This window comes from Astatotilapia calliptera, chromosome 16, assembly GCF_964374335.1.
Source record: "Astatotilapia calliptera chromosome 16, fAstCal68.1, whole genome shotgun sequence".
In the NCBI taxonomy this organism is placed as follows: domain Eukaryota; kingdom Metazoa; phylum Chordata; class Actinopteri; order Cichliformes; family Cichlidae; genus Astatotilapia; species Astatotilapia calliptera.
Genome location: NC_137437.1, coordinates 31,219,220 through 31,235,083, shown reverse-complemented (window position 1 = coordinate 31,235,083; position 15,864 = coordinate 31,219,220). Strand labels below are relative to the sequence as shown.

General features: G+C 40.4%; 1 protein-coding gene across 2 annotated transcripts; it reads right to left on the bottom strand.

The window, feature by feature from the left end:
- Positions 1 to 1,114: 1,114 nt before the first annotated feature.
- usp37 (ubiquitin specific peptidase 37) lies at positions 1,115 to 15,843 on the bottom strand. 2 transcript variants are annotated; one of them, XM_026143775.2, is made up of 24 exons: positions 15,683 to 15,843; positions 14,626 to 14,848; positions 11,475 to 11,625; positions 10,502 to 10,590; positions 10,299 to 10,414; positions 10,111 to 10,188; positions 9,802 to 9,893; positions 9,607 to 9,700; positions 8,631 to 8,786; positions 8,386 to 8,517; positions 8,111 to 8,234; positions 6,513 to 6,760; positions 6,315 to 6,432; positions 5,983 to 6,062; positions 5,678 to 5,842; positions 5,322 to 5,375; positions 5,040 to 5,187; positions 4,735 to 4,954; positions 3,997 to 4,163; positions 3,525 to 3,585; positions 3,127 to 3,242; positions 2,729 to 2,798; positions 1,774 to 1,912; positions 1,115 to 1,676 (listed from the first exon to the last, which is right to left on the bottom strand). In XM_026143775.2, exons 2-24 carry the CDS (start codon positions 14,797 to 14,799, stop codon positions 1,589 to 1,591), a joined length of 2,880 nt encoding a protein of 959 aa, XP_025999560.2. In that variant the 5' UTR covers positions 14,800 to 14,848; positions 15,683 to 15,843; the 3' UTR covers positions 1,115 to 1,588. The 2 variants fall into 2 exon arrangements, with proteins under 2 accessions (XP_025999560.2, XP_025999561.2); XM_026143776.2 differs by having other exon boundaries at positions 5,040 to 5,184.
- Positions 15,844 to 15,864: the final 21 nt, after the last annotated feature.

Here is a 15,864-nt window from a genome sequence, read left to right as displayed (position 1 = left end):
GAATATTCCACATATTTCATGCCTGACAGGAACTGGTTCATAAAGTGCCCCTTTTATGCTTTTTAAAATTAAAAAATAAAATAAAATCTCCCTACAGTTATAGACCAGAAGACAAACAGAAGTGAAAATATCCAGCATCTCCAACACTCACTACTGTTTATTTATTCCATCATTGAATAAATACTTGTAGGGTGAAACTGCTTTAAAACAAAAACACAGAGCTGCTAAAAGGCATTGTTTGTAGTCCATAACGAATCTACATCACGATGTACTGCCCTAGTAGCAGTGAGTTTGGCACATTTTGAAATAAAGAATCAACAGGTGATTCCGACTGTATTTACAGGTAAAAACGTCTTCCAAACATGGCTACAGCTTTAACAGTCAGTCTGAGAATATTAATGTTATCAACTGACCAATCAGAGCAGAAGACAGGTGCCTTGAAGGGACAGGCACTAAAACGGAGCAGATAACGGGTTCCTTCCCTGAACAATAAGGCGTTTAATCCCACAGTTACACTTTAACCATGTAAATGAGCATAACAGGGGCACTTTAAATGCTTAACACTTGTTCTAAAGGTGTTGAAATAAAAGATATTATGCAACAGGTACTGTATCTTCTCTGGTTATAAAGTAGTAATGACTTCCATTTGCCTTGGCTCATATTTTGGGCTAATTAAGAGAAACCAACCCCCTTCTATATGCAATAAATATAAAAATCTGTTGGCTTTATAGAAGAAACTCTGACTTGCACACTGTTTCAGATTTGACAAACATTCAAAAACAACAAGGTTGTGCGACTTTCCAAAGTAAAGCTTGTATGCACATATTTATAAAACTTTTCTTGGGAGGCACAAGGTCAAAACCCCAAACAAACAACAAAGTGTGATCAACTGAGAAAAGCTCAGTTAAATATTAATGAATGCACGTTCTTTCACACCTCTAAAATATGGAAATAATCACACAAAAAATATCAGGTTGCACATGAAGTACAAAAAGCAACTGGGAAGACATCCACACTGTGGGACAGAAAGCTGTTTTGAATGGACCAGTTTGTGCCAGTAACAAATATTGCACCAAATGTACCCGCTAAATACAACAACCCTCTAAATTCTATAATAGCTTATACTCCAACATAGAATATATCTTTATTTTGCTTATATGGGAAATAAAGGGGTCTGCAAACATACAATCTACAAAGCACCAGGAGCGCCCAGTGTTTGATAGTTTGAAGTAAAAGTCTGAAGAAAAGTCTTTAAGAAAGAAACAACAAAATTAAACCTTACAAAACCGTTGATAAAATGATAGCAAAGAAAGACTCCAGCCCCAAAAACACGGAGGCAAAAATTGATCCACGGAACATTTTAACTGCATTTCTGGTATCTGAAAGAGTCTTGACAGGTCAGCCCCTGTGTCGGCATCATCAGGTGTTATTTTTATCCTGGCCTTTAGTGATCTGTAGAGGAAAAAGGAAATGCCTGAAGGCTACCTAAAAGGGACGGCAATCAGTAGTATAGGAGGATTCACAGGGCAGCTTTATCTAACAGGATCAGCTGTGGTTGAGTGTGGGTGGGCGTCCAAAGACGTTGCGCTCAGAGGGGCTGCAGGACATTCCTTCCTGCCTCTGAGGTGCTTCCGGCTCCAGATCTCTCCATCTCAGATAGCTGCTCGAACACATCCCTGAGAGATCACAAGGTAGCAGCGTGTTATTAGCAGGGCATCTCACATCATTACAGTGACATCTATAACCAGCTGACAGGAGGACTTGCACACTCACTTGTGCATGTAGAAGAAGATGTATCCGCTACGGTCACGGTCTCGCTGGACAGCTGCTTCCTGCGTGCGAGACACGTCCAGGTCATTGTAGGTCAGCCACGAATGTTTCTTCATGTCGTACACGTCACTGATGTAATGGCCTACAGGGAAGATAAAGATGGGGAACAATCTATCAATATTTGTTCACAGAGCAAGCATTTGGTTCTTGAAGTCTATAGTCACGACAGCGACAGACACAGAGGGCACACCCACGCCATCCACGTATAGACAAGGATGATGTCACCAGCATTTATCCAAAGTTATTGGACAAATATAACCTCTGCCTGACACATGAGCTAACTTTATGGTTCTAGCTTTAGTATACAGTCAGGTAAATAAGTGTTTGGACAATGATACTTTTTCTTTTTTTTTTAAATTCCACTGTGTTGGTGGCCTGAAAGATTAAAAAACAAAAAACATTTTTATAGCCACATTATCAGTGGCTCCTCCTAAAACCTACAACCATTAAGTTAGCTAATGTCTTAGATTTCAATTCTGTTTTACCTGGTCAGCTAATATTCATCATCTAATATCAGATCAGGACAGGCTAGATCATGTTTTTGCTGAAAGGTGCTGACCATTATTTGAGGCTCTCACAAAATTTACTGCTGAAGACAAAACTAAAGGCAAGAGACCCACAAACCCACACCAAGTAAAGACCACACAGTTTCATCCAGCAGTGTTTTCCCTGATAATTTAAGGATTCTTAATATAAATAAACTTTATTTCTGGCTGCCAATTTCTTCATTGACATTTGAGATAATAAGGGATATAAATAAAGCAGCGTAAACATCAAAGCAGTTCCTTAAAGTGTTCATACACAGTTTTGACTCATCTTCATTGTTCCTGAATAATTTGTCACTGTCAAAACACATGAGGACCTAAACTCGGAGGCACAAACAAACACAAGTGCTCACCAGAGGAGGAGCTGCTCCCGATGTGACTGACCACACTGATGAGTCTGAACGAGTTGGCCAACTCCCCACTCTGTGGATTACAGGATACATAGGCAGGTTAATGCAGGCCACAACCAATAAGTTATCATCAGTCTGCTGCTTTATTTAACTTATTCTGCAGTTTCTTAATCAGTGCGTGTATTTCACCATGTTCTGATTCATAATCAACTCAGTGTCCTGCAGATTATCTAAGACTTTATCTGTGGTGTGTAAACTGACCCTTTATTAAGGTTTACATTTGTAAAACACTGTTTTTATTTTTGCATAGTGATTATACATCCGTTGTATTTAAGGTGAATAAACTATTTGCTGTTTTTTGTGCTCTGCAGCATTTTACACTGTGTGCCAGCTGGATATACCTCTGCGTTTCTCTTCAGGTTCTCGGCTTCTGCTTCAGTGTACTCCATGTCCAGCACATCCTCGTTGCCAGAGTCATCATCCGAGCAGAGCAGATCGGGCAGGGAGTTGTTAAACTCTGTTGAATGAGGAGGAGATGACGACGCCGGTGCAGTATTTTCACATTGCTCAGAGTCTGATTAAAGAACACTTTAAACATTTGTTTGTGCTGACTAAACAGATCTGCAAATATCCAGTCAAATTTCTTTGTTTAGTGGCTGCGTTCAGTCTTATTTACATCGCCACACTGCTGCCAGCTGAGCGGGATCAACAGCAACCATCACAATACAAAAATCAGCTGAACACAGTTGGTCAAATAAGCGTGTGCTGACGATTCCTGGGAGTAAATTGTATTTCTTACCTTGCAAGCTGAGCTCAGTGGCTCTCTTCAAATCATCGTCCTCTCTCATCTCCTGAGCTTCCTGTAGAGATGATGTCATAAGTTTTATTTTCCTGCATCAGGTCTGTTAGTTGGTGAAAGACTTCAGAGTAGTCAATGATATTTAAGGATAATGAGAGATCTACTGTAATCTAACAGCAAATGGAAGGTCACCATTACTGGAAGCTAGAAAAAAAATTGTTGTGAGCATCTAACACTGGTAGAACTGGTGCACCAAACTCAGGTGTTACATTGGATTATACAAAGGTCCATTTGGGTCAGAGGGATGTAAATGTAGCATCCCTTCTGATGGGCTCCAACCATTCTCTCTTCAGCAGCTGAAAGTAAGCACTTTTTCCATTTAGGTGCATCAAAGTGTCTCCACTGTGTTGAAATATGAAAACAATTGAGCTGCAGATGTGTTAAATGCTACACAGTCTCTCTCTGGTCTTACATGCTCCTGGAGGCTCTGTGCCAAAGCCTGCTGCAGCTCCTGTTCTTCTCTCTCCTGATCCAGATTGTACTGTTGGACCCAGTCCAGCTCCCCCTGCTGCTGACCACTCTCTGGAGTTTGGTTCTCCTTGTTTTCATCCATGGTCAGGTCCAAGGAGTCCAGCACATCTACAAGAGTTCAGCAAATACTCGAGTCAGCAAACCTGATACGTGAAGTTGGGTTTTTTTGTTGGATTTGTTGGTAACCCAGGGTTTATGTGAATGTAGAAACCCACAATCAATTTAAGCAGCATGTACTTTCAAGAGAATATGGAACGAAACATGAATGAGCCTTTCTTAGAAATGTCACATGTAATAAAAACCTGATGCAGATCCCGTATTAAAAAACAAAAAAAACAAAAAAGTCTATTGCAAGTTTAAGTACTCCAAGAAGTGAGTCTGATCACTTGGCAGCCTTCCCGAAATACCTCTGGCCATTTATATGCAGCATGATCTTAATTAATTTTAACTTTAGTGGTCAGCAGAACAAAACAAACAAACAAAAATAAATAAATAAACACATCTGCATTTAAGTACCAAAACTCCAATCTAACCACTCTTAAAATTTGCAAATGTTTTCCTAAAATAAAAACTTTGTTTCCCCTGAAAGCTGTACATCTACCATCATCTTTGCTGTTAAGAAATCTTGCAATAGATTTGAAACTCATACTGTCTCTGCTTAAATATCCCGTTAGAGTACCTGCGGGCTGTTTGCTATCTGCTTCTAGCAGATCTGCGTGATAGGCCAAGTCATGTGCATCTGTGTCCCCAAACCCGGTGTCCGGGCTGCTTGTCGGCTCATCATCCAGAGGAGGAGGTGCAGAGAGCCCGGCCTCTTGGCGACTAATCTCCAGCACAGCCGCCAGCATTTCATCATCATTGATGCCACTGAAGTCTGTTGAATCGATTGCTGCCCCCCTCTGAAAACACATTAAACTGTGTCACAACAGAAGACGCCAGAGGAGGCTGGATTCTGTTTGTTAAAGTGTAAAAGCAGATGCTCACCTCTTCAGCGCGATCATCGTCGTCAGGCAGACAGATACTCAGGCGTCGCTTGCGGCTCGCGCTCACCTTCCTGTTAGGCCCCTCTTCGCAGTCAGAGTCCACAAGGATGGAGGTACAGTTGGAGTTGGAAGTTTTCCCTACGATCCTACTACACAAAGTCACATGTTCAGCAAATAAATTCATAAGCCCAAACAGAAAACCCTTCAGTCAGATAACACATTGTTTAAAGAGGTTGTTAAAGCACAAAAGTCATTTTTCCTCTGCAAGTGTTGCAGAACTTACCGAAGAGGCGCTGTGGACGAGTTGACCAATTGTGACGTTTTAAGTGTTCTGGACCTTTGAGAAAAACAAAGGCAAATAAAACTCTTGCTGCTATTGGAGCTCTACTTCTAGGCTGATTGTTAAGTTTTACTTAAAGGAGCAATATTTGCATGTTTTTCCTTTAAATTGCAAACTAAATGCTGACTTTATTACATGTAGTCCTCTCTGGGGTATTAAACCAACATGAAAAATCATGGCTGCAGGAGATGTCAAAACATTGCCAATTGGCCTTTTAAAACTGAAATCACTCCAGCCATCTAATGTATTTACACAGAATTAAATTTGTATGCATATTAAAATGTTTTCTCCCATCTTACAAGGCAGCTTGAGGGCTCCAGCCAAGGCTGATGGGGGGTCTTGTAGATTCGGTGCAGTGGGGGAGCAGGGTCAGGTATCGTGGGATCAAGACCTGCTGACCCAGCTTGCTGTTTAGAGACAGCTGAGCGTTAAAGCTGTACCGTTTCAGGTGTAGGATAAGCACTCTGTGAAGACAAAGGTTTTTAGGCACTTAAATTCTTTTTATTCCATAAGCTGGTTATGCTTTCAATGTTTTCCATATGTGCTGTATCTTTAGTGTTTATTGCGTGTCTTTACTGTGTGTGTTTAAACAGACTGTAGATACCTGGGTAGTTTACTGAATTTATGCGTAACAGTCGCTGATTTCCCGTTGCACTTTTCACACGAATACTCAATTTCCTCCATCTGTAAAAAGAAAAAGTAACTAATTATATATGAAATTACATCCAGCCGATGCTTGTCTCGAAAGAAATTCTATTTTTTGTGTCTCCTCACAAAGGCTCTCTCAGTTTGTAAACTGCAAACTAAAATGCTACAGTGTTTTTTCCTGCTTGAGCCTCATTGCGCATACTAAGCTAATAAGTGCACTCCTCTGACCCTGTTGGTCATTTTTGATCCAACATGGGGGGCATCAGGATGACGGGACCAGTGACTCACCCTAAAAAACAGATCCAGGGAGTCCTGGATGGAGCGAAGCGGCAGTGTCTTCTTTCTTCGCGGCAAGTCGATGGACAAGTCATTGAATTGTTCTCGCTTGTTCACCACCTCGCCACAGCTGCAACACAACAAAGAGGGAATCAAACACCTTTCACCTTCATCGAGAGTTTTGAATGATAGGCAGGAGACCAGCCTCACCCTTTGCACGTGATGGTGTGCTGCACCTCAAACTCCATGTTGACCGCCACGGGGCAGGTGTAGATCCGCGAGGTGTCTGCCTCATCACCAGGCTCTGCTTTGACTGCCGATGACGTTCCCTCTAGACCATTCTCACCCACTACAGAAGATGAGGAGGAGGAGGCGGCCTCGTTCGTTAAGCTCTTATTCATCTTCTCCACGTCGTCCTTCAGCTGGTCCAAGCACTGACTCAAGAATTCATGAGCATCCTGAAAAACAAGAAACATGTAGGGGTTTAAAACAGGATTTTATTCACAGCCACTTTAAACCATAAGCCTGAAAGATTTAACTTTTGTGTGTTTTAGTTTGGGGGGGGTTTTTTGCCTCTCCTGGTCGGTACTTTAGCAATCAGAATTGTTGTCTGAAGAAAGATGCTCAACGGATTTATTTTTTTTAAGTGGAGAAAGTATGGCAATGCCATGTTGGTCCACTTGATTGATCTATATTATTATTAGACAAAAAGAAAGAAAGGGAGAGAGAAAGACAGAAAAACAGAGGGGAGGGGGGGCAGTAAGAGACACTGAGAAAATTTGTTAGAACAGCTATTAAAAGAAGAAGAAAATAAAACAAACAACAAGAGAACACCACAATACAGAGATCAAAGCAACAACCTAGATAAGTGTAAATAACAGTAAATACTAAATATTGAATGTTATAAACAAAAAAAACAACAGAGTTGTGATGATGCACATCTATCACAAAACTATGAGCAGGCAGCCTCAAACAGAAATGGATGGGAAGAGGGGAGGGGGGGGGGGGGGGGGGGGGGAAGAGAGATCCTCCTTTGAAAGCCAAAAGTCATAATTTGAACCAGCGTGCCATCTCATATTTGCTTTACTTTCGCTTTGAAATTGAGACACTTTCTAAAGTCACTTGATTGCATTATAGTCAGCTTTTATTTAATTACATTATCATTGAATTGCTGAGCTCTGTACTGTATCACATGTTTCTACATGTTCTACTGTGTTAGATTTTTACTTATTTATCACTTTTAAAACACTTTCCTTTTTGTTTTTAGCCTCTTTCACATAATTTTACCTCGCTGGACACTTGTTGTGTCGTATTGTATTTTACTGTGCTACACACTACTGTATATGCACACCTTTTTTTGGTATTGTAGTCTGTGTTCAATTTTTAGCTGTGGCACCAGAGAAATTTTTGAGCAAATACATTATATCTTCAGTCCAAACACACAGAGTAATAATTAGATAATTATTACTAATTAGATAATAATTAGAATTGCAGACTGTCCTTCAGCAGGTATTCTGAGCCCAAAATGAGCTCAACATTAATAATAAACAGTCTTACTGTAATTTGGGACTAGAGGAAGAAGTTAGAGAAAACACTGGGAAAAGCAAACCTATATTACCTGTTTAATTTCTAAACTGTGCTCTTTAAACATAAACCTTCTACTAAAAGTTATTCTCTACACTATTATTCTTAAATTTTCAAAGGTGCAATTTAAAGATTTGTTTTGCTGTCCCTTTTCATATGTGGGCACACAATCTCAACTGAAAAGCATACCTGGTCATATACATGAGTTTAAGTGGGAAACTTACATTCTGCATGTTTCCAGAGAAACGCTCCGCTGTGGAGGAGATGGCACTCTTTACTTTCCTCAAAAGGTCTTTCTTCGTCTCTGGACAGGCCACATCCTTCTTCACCATGAGGTGAGCAAATCGCCTGCACAGAGTGAAGACAGGACACTGATCATAACAAAGTTCATTTAAACTGCTTCCTGTGTCATTTAACACCTATGTTAAAAATGACAACAATCCAGAGTATTGTTAACAAACAACAGTTACTATCAACCTATAATAATATAATACAGTACCTGAGCAAGGCATTGATGGGCAACTTCTTCCATGGGATGCTCTGCCTCAGCATGTCATTAGAGAAGGAGGGGAGACTGAAGAGGGACTGCAGGATGGCATTCATGTAGCAGGTGTTGCCCAGGTTGGAAAATCTTAAATGAATAACAGAAGTTTCAAAAACTGCTTGTTGTTTTGATTTTTCCCTTGTTATTTGGTGTCATGGATCAAATTAATTTCATATCAAGTGGAGCTGGCTTATCTGTACCCTTGCAGTGGAGCCTGAGGCTGTGCCAGGGTAGAGGGCCTCTGCTTGTTCCAGCCACCGTAGTCCAAGGAGGGTCGTACCTTCTTAAAGGGAGTGGAGTGGTTCGGTAGCATGAGGCTCCTTTTGGCTGTGGGGGTCTGTGCAGTACTGGATGGCCTGAGGAGATTTAAAAATCAATCACTGGATGAATAGAAATGTTCTCCCCTGTTATCACCTGGGCCAAGGAGATGACTGGTTCCTTTCATCTGATTTTAACTAATCAAAACCTACCCAGGTTTGAAGCCAGCACTCTAAGCACCCACCATCAGTCTAGCAGGAAGCTTGGAAAAGTCTGCAGGCAGGTGGGAAAGCTTGGCTCAACCTTGTGAAAGTAATTCACTTTTGAAATTAGATCTGGGACAGAATCTTTAGACCTGATTTTTTCTTATCTAAGATTTCATTTCGGATCTTCATAAATATATATCTAAGTCAATCAAGACAAATTGGGAGACGTACTTTTAATTCTAGGTTTAGATTTCTTTCTAATTACAGGAACACAACTCACAAGTATTCTAATGATCTTGAAATTATCTAAAAATTATTAACTAAAATACAGACAGTTAAGATCTTTAAAAAAAAAAATCATAGTTTATGTGACTATATTTTATGTCAAAATATTCACTTTCCCTTGCCTGGTAGGATATAATGCACTATCACATAGTGGCGATAATGCAGTTAGAAGCTGTTTGTAACCTTGAAACAAAACACATGATGGCTACTAGCTACCAGGTATCAGCAAAGTGGGAGATAATCTATAAATAGAAGAATCACAGAAAGCCAAAGCTAGCATGGAGGGCAGGTACTGTAGAAGTCATCTTCGAAGAACAATCAAAAGGTTCCCTTTAAATAAGTATCAAATAGTACTGTTTTTAAATTCTTGATCCTAGGTTCAAACTGCTGCTGCTTTGCATTTTAATTGAGCCATGAAGCAACTCACCTGTCCAGAAAAGAGTGGCTCTGGCTGTAGTCTTTAGTCGCAGATCGGCTGCCGTAGAAAGATGATGGCTGAAGGGGAGTTGACCCAAGAGGAGCTACAGTTAAGGAGGCACATGAGTGTATCAGTGTCTGGGAAAAATTTGCATAGAGAATGCTGTGCAACTAGATTACAAAAAGGTGGTGCTGCTGGGTTTACCTGAGCTCCTGTTCTCCTCTGACTGCTTCAGCTTTTCTTTGCAGCTCAGAAGAAACTTCCTGGAGGAGGGGTCAGAAGTCGCCTTGTTGTTGCTGAAAAATGTTACTCAAATTCAGTAAAATAAAGTCTATCAATCAAGGTTCGTATTTTGCCGATGAAAGTAGCGACCTACTGATTACCAGTTACAGTTTTAATTATCTCGCCACAAGATTTGCAAAAAACAAACAGGCAGTGGTTCAGACAAAAGGCTGCAGAGATAAGGTCATCCTATGAGTCACCAACAGCACTGCAATTCAGTGCTGATTATACCTCGAGGAGTCGTTTTCCTTTGGGTAATCCTCACTGAGGTCGTTATCAGGAGTGAGGAGTCGCTTTCTCTTCTCGCTCCTGAGAAACAGAAACATCGAATAATTCACATGCCAAATGGGGCAGGATTAAACATTCATAAATTAATTTAATTTATTCTGTGTAATACAGTCTAAAAATTCCCAGCCTGCCTGTTTTCAGACAGTCCTGTGCGAGTGGGAGTGGAAGCCGCTCTGCTCGGGCTGCCGAGAGGTTTTCTCGGTGTCGTGTCCTCCCGGCCTTCTGCGCTCTGCCGCCTCAGTGTCGTCTGAACACACCAGGAGGAATTAAGTTAAACACATGTACGTTTGTCCACATGTGTTTAAGTTAAGATTGTTATTGCATTCTTGATCACCTGTCTCTCCCCGGACGGGTTAGCCTCATTTTTCACAGATCTGTTCCCGAGCACACTGAAGTTGGCACTTCCGAGGGATGATTTTAAAACTGCAGCATAAACAAAAAGTTCAGGGGGAAAAAAAAAAAAAAAGCATAAAAATGATCCCGTTACACTGTAGAGTCAGCATCACTTCAAGTTAATCTATGTGCTTGAACTGAAAATAATAAAAAAAAATAATAATAAAAAAAAAATAAAAATAACACTGCTGCATTGCCATGATGCATAAAGCATTCAGATCATAGATTTAAAAGCAGACTAACACACACCTTACTTCGCAACAACCTGTTGCATAAGTTTTCATGACAGCTACAGATGTTTTGTTTATTTAATAGGATACAAATGAATCCTGTTCTTCAAGCAAACTGATGACATGCAGAGGTGCAAGGCAGCCCAGGTGGAGAAATTTTGTTTTTACACTTAGCAACTAATTTTATTTCTCTATCTGATAAGAAAACTATTCAATCAGATAGTTATTTGTGGTGAATGAAATACATTTACAATTTGAAGCACTTTTAAGCACAACATCTGAAATTCAAGTACCTTTCAAACCTTGAAAAGACAAAATAAAATTCAAGCATTTATAAGGATAAGGATTTCAAGCACCTGTACAAACCCTGTTACTAACATTGGGTATCAATTAAATGTAAACCAAATAGATTAAATGACTAGTACATCTGTTATCAACTAGTGACAATAGCAACAACTAGTCGACTGGTCAGCCAGACGAGCACATCCCTACTTGAAACTCTGCATCAACTTAAGAAATATTAATATATTAACATGAAGCTGCAGAGAAAAAGTGACCATTCTCTGCAGGAAGAGCATACAAGGATTAATTCCCAAAAAAATAAAAAATAAAAATCTTTCAGTTTTGTTTGGTTTTTTTTTGTTTGTTTTGTTGTTGTTTTTTAATGTGCAGGGGTGTCATTACCTGGCTTTCCTTGCTTCAGCTTTTCAAGGTATTCTTTAGTCTTCTGAACCAAAGGTGGAGGCATCTTGTCCAGCGTGATGACACTGTTATCCTTCAGAGTCAGGACGATGCGGTTGGCACTCTGGCTAATATTTTTCACGTTCTGGTTCAGCTGAGAGCAAAGAACAGCAAATATTCGGATTCATGATTATTACTATTACATACAATAGTAATATATACATTATCATCGTCATCATCTTTCTCCTCACATCATACTTGTTGATAAAGTATACCTTTGAACAAACTAGTTCTATATGACAAACCTCACTCTATCAGCTATTACTTTCTTCAATAGGTCTTATATCATGCTATCTGAGGAGTGAGGTTCTTCGTAACAAGAGACTCAGAACACTTGACTGTGATGACAAAGTTTTTTTTGTTTTACTTCTCTTGCTCCAGACTATTACAGAAAAGCTCTTATATGTCTGTTTGGAAATTATAACAGTCGTGGGGGTTCAATTTTTTTGACTTTCCTAGCAATGGAGCAAGACAGATTCATTACAGTGTTAGCGCCTCCAAGTTTTCCAGACTTTCCTACAAACTTCAGTTATATTGTGTTGGTAGGAGGGGATCGAGAGAAGGCACACACACTTTATTAAAGAAAGTAATAACAAACTTCGTGTGAATGGGTTAGAGTTTCTGATCTCTTAGACAAACTCCAGCCTCTCTGTCTTAACGCTTTCCCCATCAAAACAACATTTGACAACCTCCCCTGCGCCCATAAAGATGGGTTTTGACACCTGAGTATTTGAATAAATATGTGGTTTGCATAGGCAGAGACCACCTTTAATAACTTCCAATTTAAACCCAGGCATTTTGTTCCATAAGCAGGCCTGAAATATTACAGAAACGGCTAATCTTTAAAAAAAAAAAAAAAGAAAAAAAAAAAGAAAAAAGAAAAGAATAAGAAAAAAAAAAAAAAAAAAAAGAGCATCCAAGGTTACTCCTAGTAGGGGAGAGTTAAACAGCAGCAGATGCTGTGGTCCTTGTCCTGCATGGCCTACTAGCCATGAACCAGTTTATCTCCTGATGCAGGTTTGGGTCAGAGTGACCCACCAGGTCACAGCAGATCAGCAGAGCAGAATAAGGACTAAGATAGGAGTGGTTAAGTTGAACTGCAAAAACAAGAGGTTTACTAGTAGGGAAAAAGAGGACAGGAAGCTAGCTGTTTTAGCAGCAACTGAACTTTCAAAATAAGAGGAAGGGTAATATTAATTATTCTTTTTAGACCCAATCACATCAGTCAGTCTGAAATATTTTAGTTCTGGAATATGGGATCATCTAAAAGAAGTACAGGCATGCATTAAAAACACTTGACCCGAGGGCTGAACAAACCCTGGTATGTGCCATGGGTGAGATTATGTTTCTAATCCGGTTCATTCATGGCTTCAGTGCAGAGCTACTGCTCATTCATTGGATAATGCCTCAAAGCTGACAGCTTAGATTCTTCTAGTACTGACATGAATCAGACATGTAAGACTGATTTATGGGGTGCCATTTAAAAAGTTTGTTCCTGTAATGCTTTAAAAAGAAATATCATCATTTAGCCATCCATTAGTAGGAGTCTTTTCAACCGAGAAAGCAACTCAAAAAAAATAAATAAGATCTCTCGATCTCTCGATCGATGCGCTTTTTTAATTTATCATTTATTAAAATTATAAATATATATTTTAACTCAGAAGTAGTTTTTAAATTTAATGTTGTTGAAACAACAAAGTAATAAAAAAAATAAACCTATCTGATCGAGAAATCACTCATCTTTGGAAAAGAGAGTTTATTACAGACAAATGGCTTTCCAAAATAAAAGCTATACTATACGCTTCTTCTGGGGTATACTCTCAGCAGCATATTAAACATATCAGGTCCCCATAAGGAGAATCATGTGCTAACAGCTGTCTAAATGACTCAGGTAAAGTTTGTAACATGCGTGCTTGTTGTTTTTGTCTGCCTCCACTTGTCTTTGCACTAGGATGATGTCGGAGTAAATGTGCAGTCATATTCGTTGTGTTCCCACTAGTGCTGTCAGCGTTAATCTGAAATGACGTTAACATGACAAATCTCCGTTAACGAGCTACCGCGGATCGCCCTGTGCGTGGGGCTGGACTGCGTCAACACGTTAACGAGCAAACTGCGCTAACGCAGTAGTTCCCACCCATGTAATTGAGCATTGCGTGGCACATCCGACATACTGTTTTACTTTTGTCCATGACGCGCTTACCTTCAGGGTCATACTTCACATGAAGACCAAAATAGTTCCAAACGCCAGATCTGAATGAGGGTGGGGGAGGTTCAATTTGCCATGTTGCAACGAGCTTAGCTTCTGTCTTGCTAGCTTGTGCTGCGCTCAGTGGATCTGCGCTTGACAGTGCAGCCTAGGCGGAGTAGTCGAACGCAGATCCACTGAGCTCTCAACACAGACAGCATCGTCAGAAGAAAAGTTGATAAAATAAATTAAAAATTTTGTATTGTTCGATACATATGCGTACCGAAACGAAAGCACTGTATCGAACGGTTCAATATCGATACGAGTATCGTTGCACCCCTAATATTTTTGTATTGTTCGATACATATGCGTACCGAACGGCAAGCACTGTATCGAACGGTTCAATATTGATACGAGTATCATTGCACCCCTAATATTTTTGTGTGTGGTTTCTTGCAGGATTATGAGGGTTCAGTGTCTTTTTCTCTGTTTTTAAATCAGCTGTTTAATTTGCAAGTCTGGTGCATTCTTACATTTTTTTTTTTTTTTTTTTTAAAAACGTTCCTCTCATCTAACTCATTCACTCTTACACACCAAAATAAGGCGGTGGCATGACTCACCCCAAGGAATCTTATTTTGACATGTGAATTGACACAACAATCCCAAGAATAACAGGCAACCCACAGTACCTTCTGAGCCAGCTGACCCAGATAAAACAATACTCTATCTGGATGAAGTGCAAAAGGTTGCTAGATCATAATCAAAAGGACCACTAAAATCGAAATCAGTACCTCTTAGGACATTAACAAAAAAATGACAATAATAAAGACCAATGTGAAAGTAAGACATTTTTTGGGGTCTTATAAACAACAGTAAACACAGTAAAACACAAAAAAAACAGTAAAATACCTGGAACGTTTTGGAAGCTCCTCCACAGTTGAATCTCAGGCAGAGGTTAACTTTATTGTCCTTTTCCAAAATCTCAAACGTCCCTTCTTTCCACCTGGTGGTGCCCAGGTCCAGACTGGTGAAACGGATCTTCACAGCCCCAGCGCTGGAGAGTTTGGGCACTACAGTTGCCATGGCTTTCTATCCCGTTGGTGCACTTGGGAGACTGGGACTCAAACTAATCCTAAAAAAGACAAATTGGATCCGCTGTCACACAATCTGAGCACATTATATTTATAACAACTGAATGTGTTCAGCAGGAGCAGTTTAAACCAATGGTCAGGTAGTTCTGAATTTGATTACTCTAGTTAAATACTGCAGGAAAATAATGAGCTTAACGAACAGAAGCAGCCACTAAAATGAACATAGCACCTCTTTTTGTAATAACACTAATATCACCTGTAGTCGTCTCGGTGAAAGCAACTTCAAAGTTTCCGAGGCTGAGCTCAGATAACGAGAGCAGGCAACCCACGTTGTCAAAGTCACAAGAAAGTACAAACCATCCAAAACAAGCTGACAGGAGTCAGCGCAGCATCTCGCAGCAGAAAAGCGGACAGCACGCTCGCAATGCATTTCTGACAAATAAAACAGCTTGTTTGGCTGCGTGTGGCAGCTCGTGCCTTGTGATTTTCTTTGCTAGCAGCTTCAATAAAAGCCCATGTTTGCATCTGCCATCAAACTAGCCAAACTAACGGCCACTCTGAGTCGCGGTAGCCAACGACTGGTACGTGCACAACAACACGGGATGTTCCCTCTCAGCTCAAGGCATCGATGCTCCCACAGAATTACCTGTCCAAACCGGCAACTCCAAGAAAAGGTGCTAGCCAAAAGTAAAAAAGCCCCTTTGGATGCGGATAATGTCGTATGCCCGTCCGCAGCCCCTGAATGGGATGGAGGAGGCCGACGTTAGCACCTCGGCTAACAAGCTAACGGACGCTAGCTAACTGGCTAATTTGCTAGTCTGTAATTTGGTGATGGAAAGCGTATCGCGTTGCGATTACACCGAGCAGGTACTTACCTATCGATGACGAGAGCTTGTCTTCAAACTTCTAAAAGTCCGGTGTCGCTTCTGTAGCTGCTGAGCAGGCAGAAAGTTTGTTTTGCCGGCATTCACCTGCTCTCCGGTGCTGTTGACAGCAGAGCAGCACACGACGCGTCGCTGAGCTGCGCGATGATGGCGGGAATGTGAAAATTTACAAC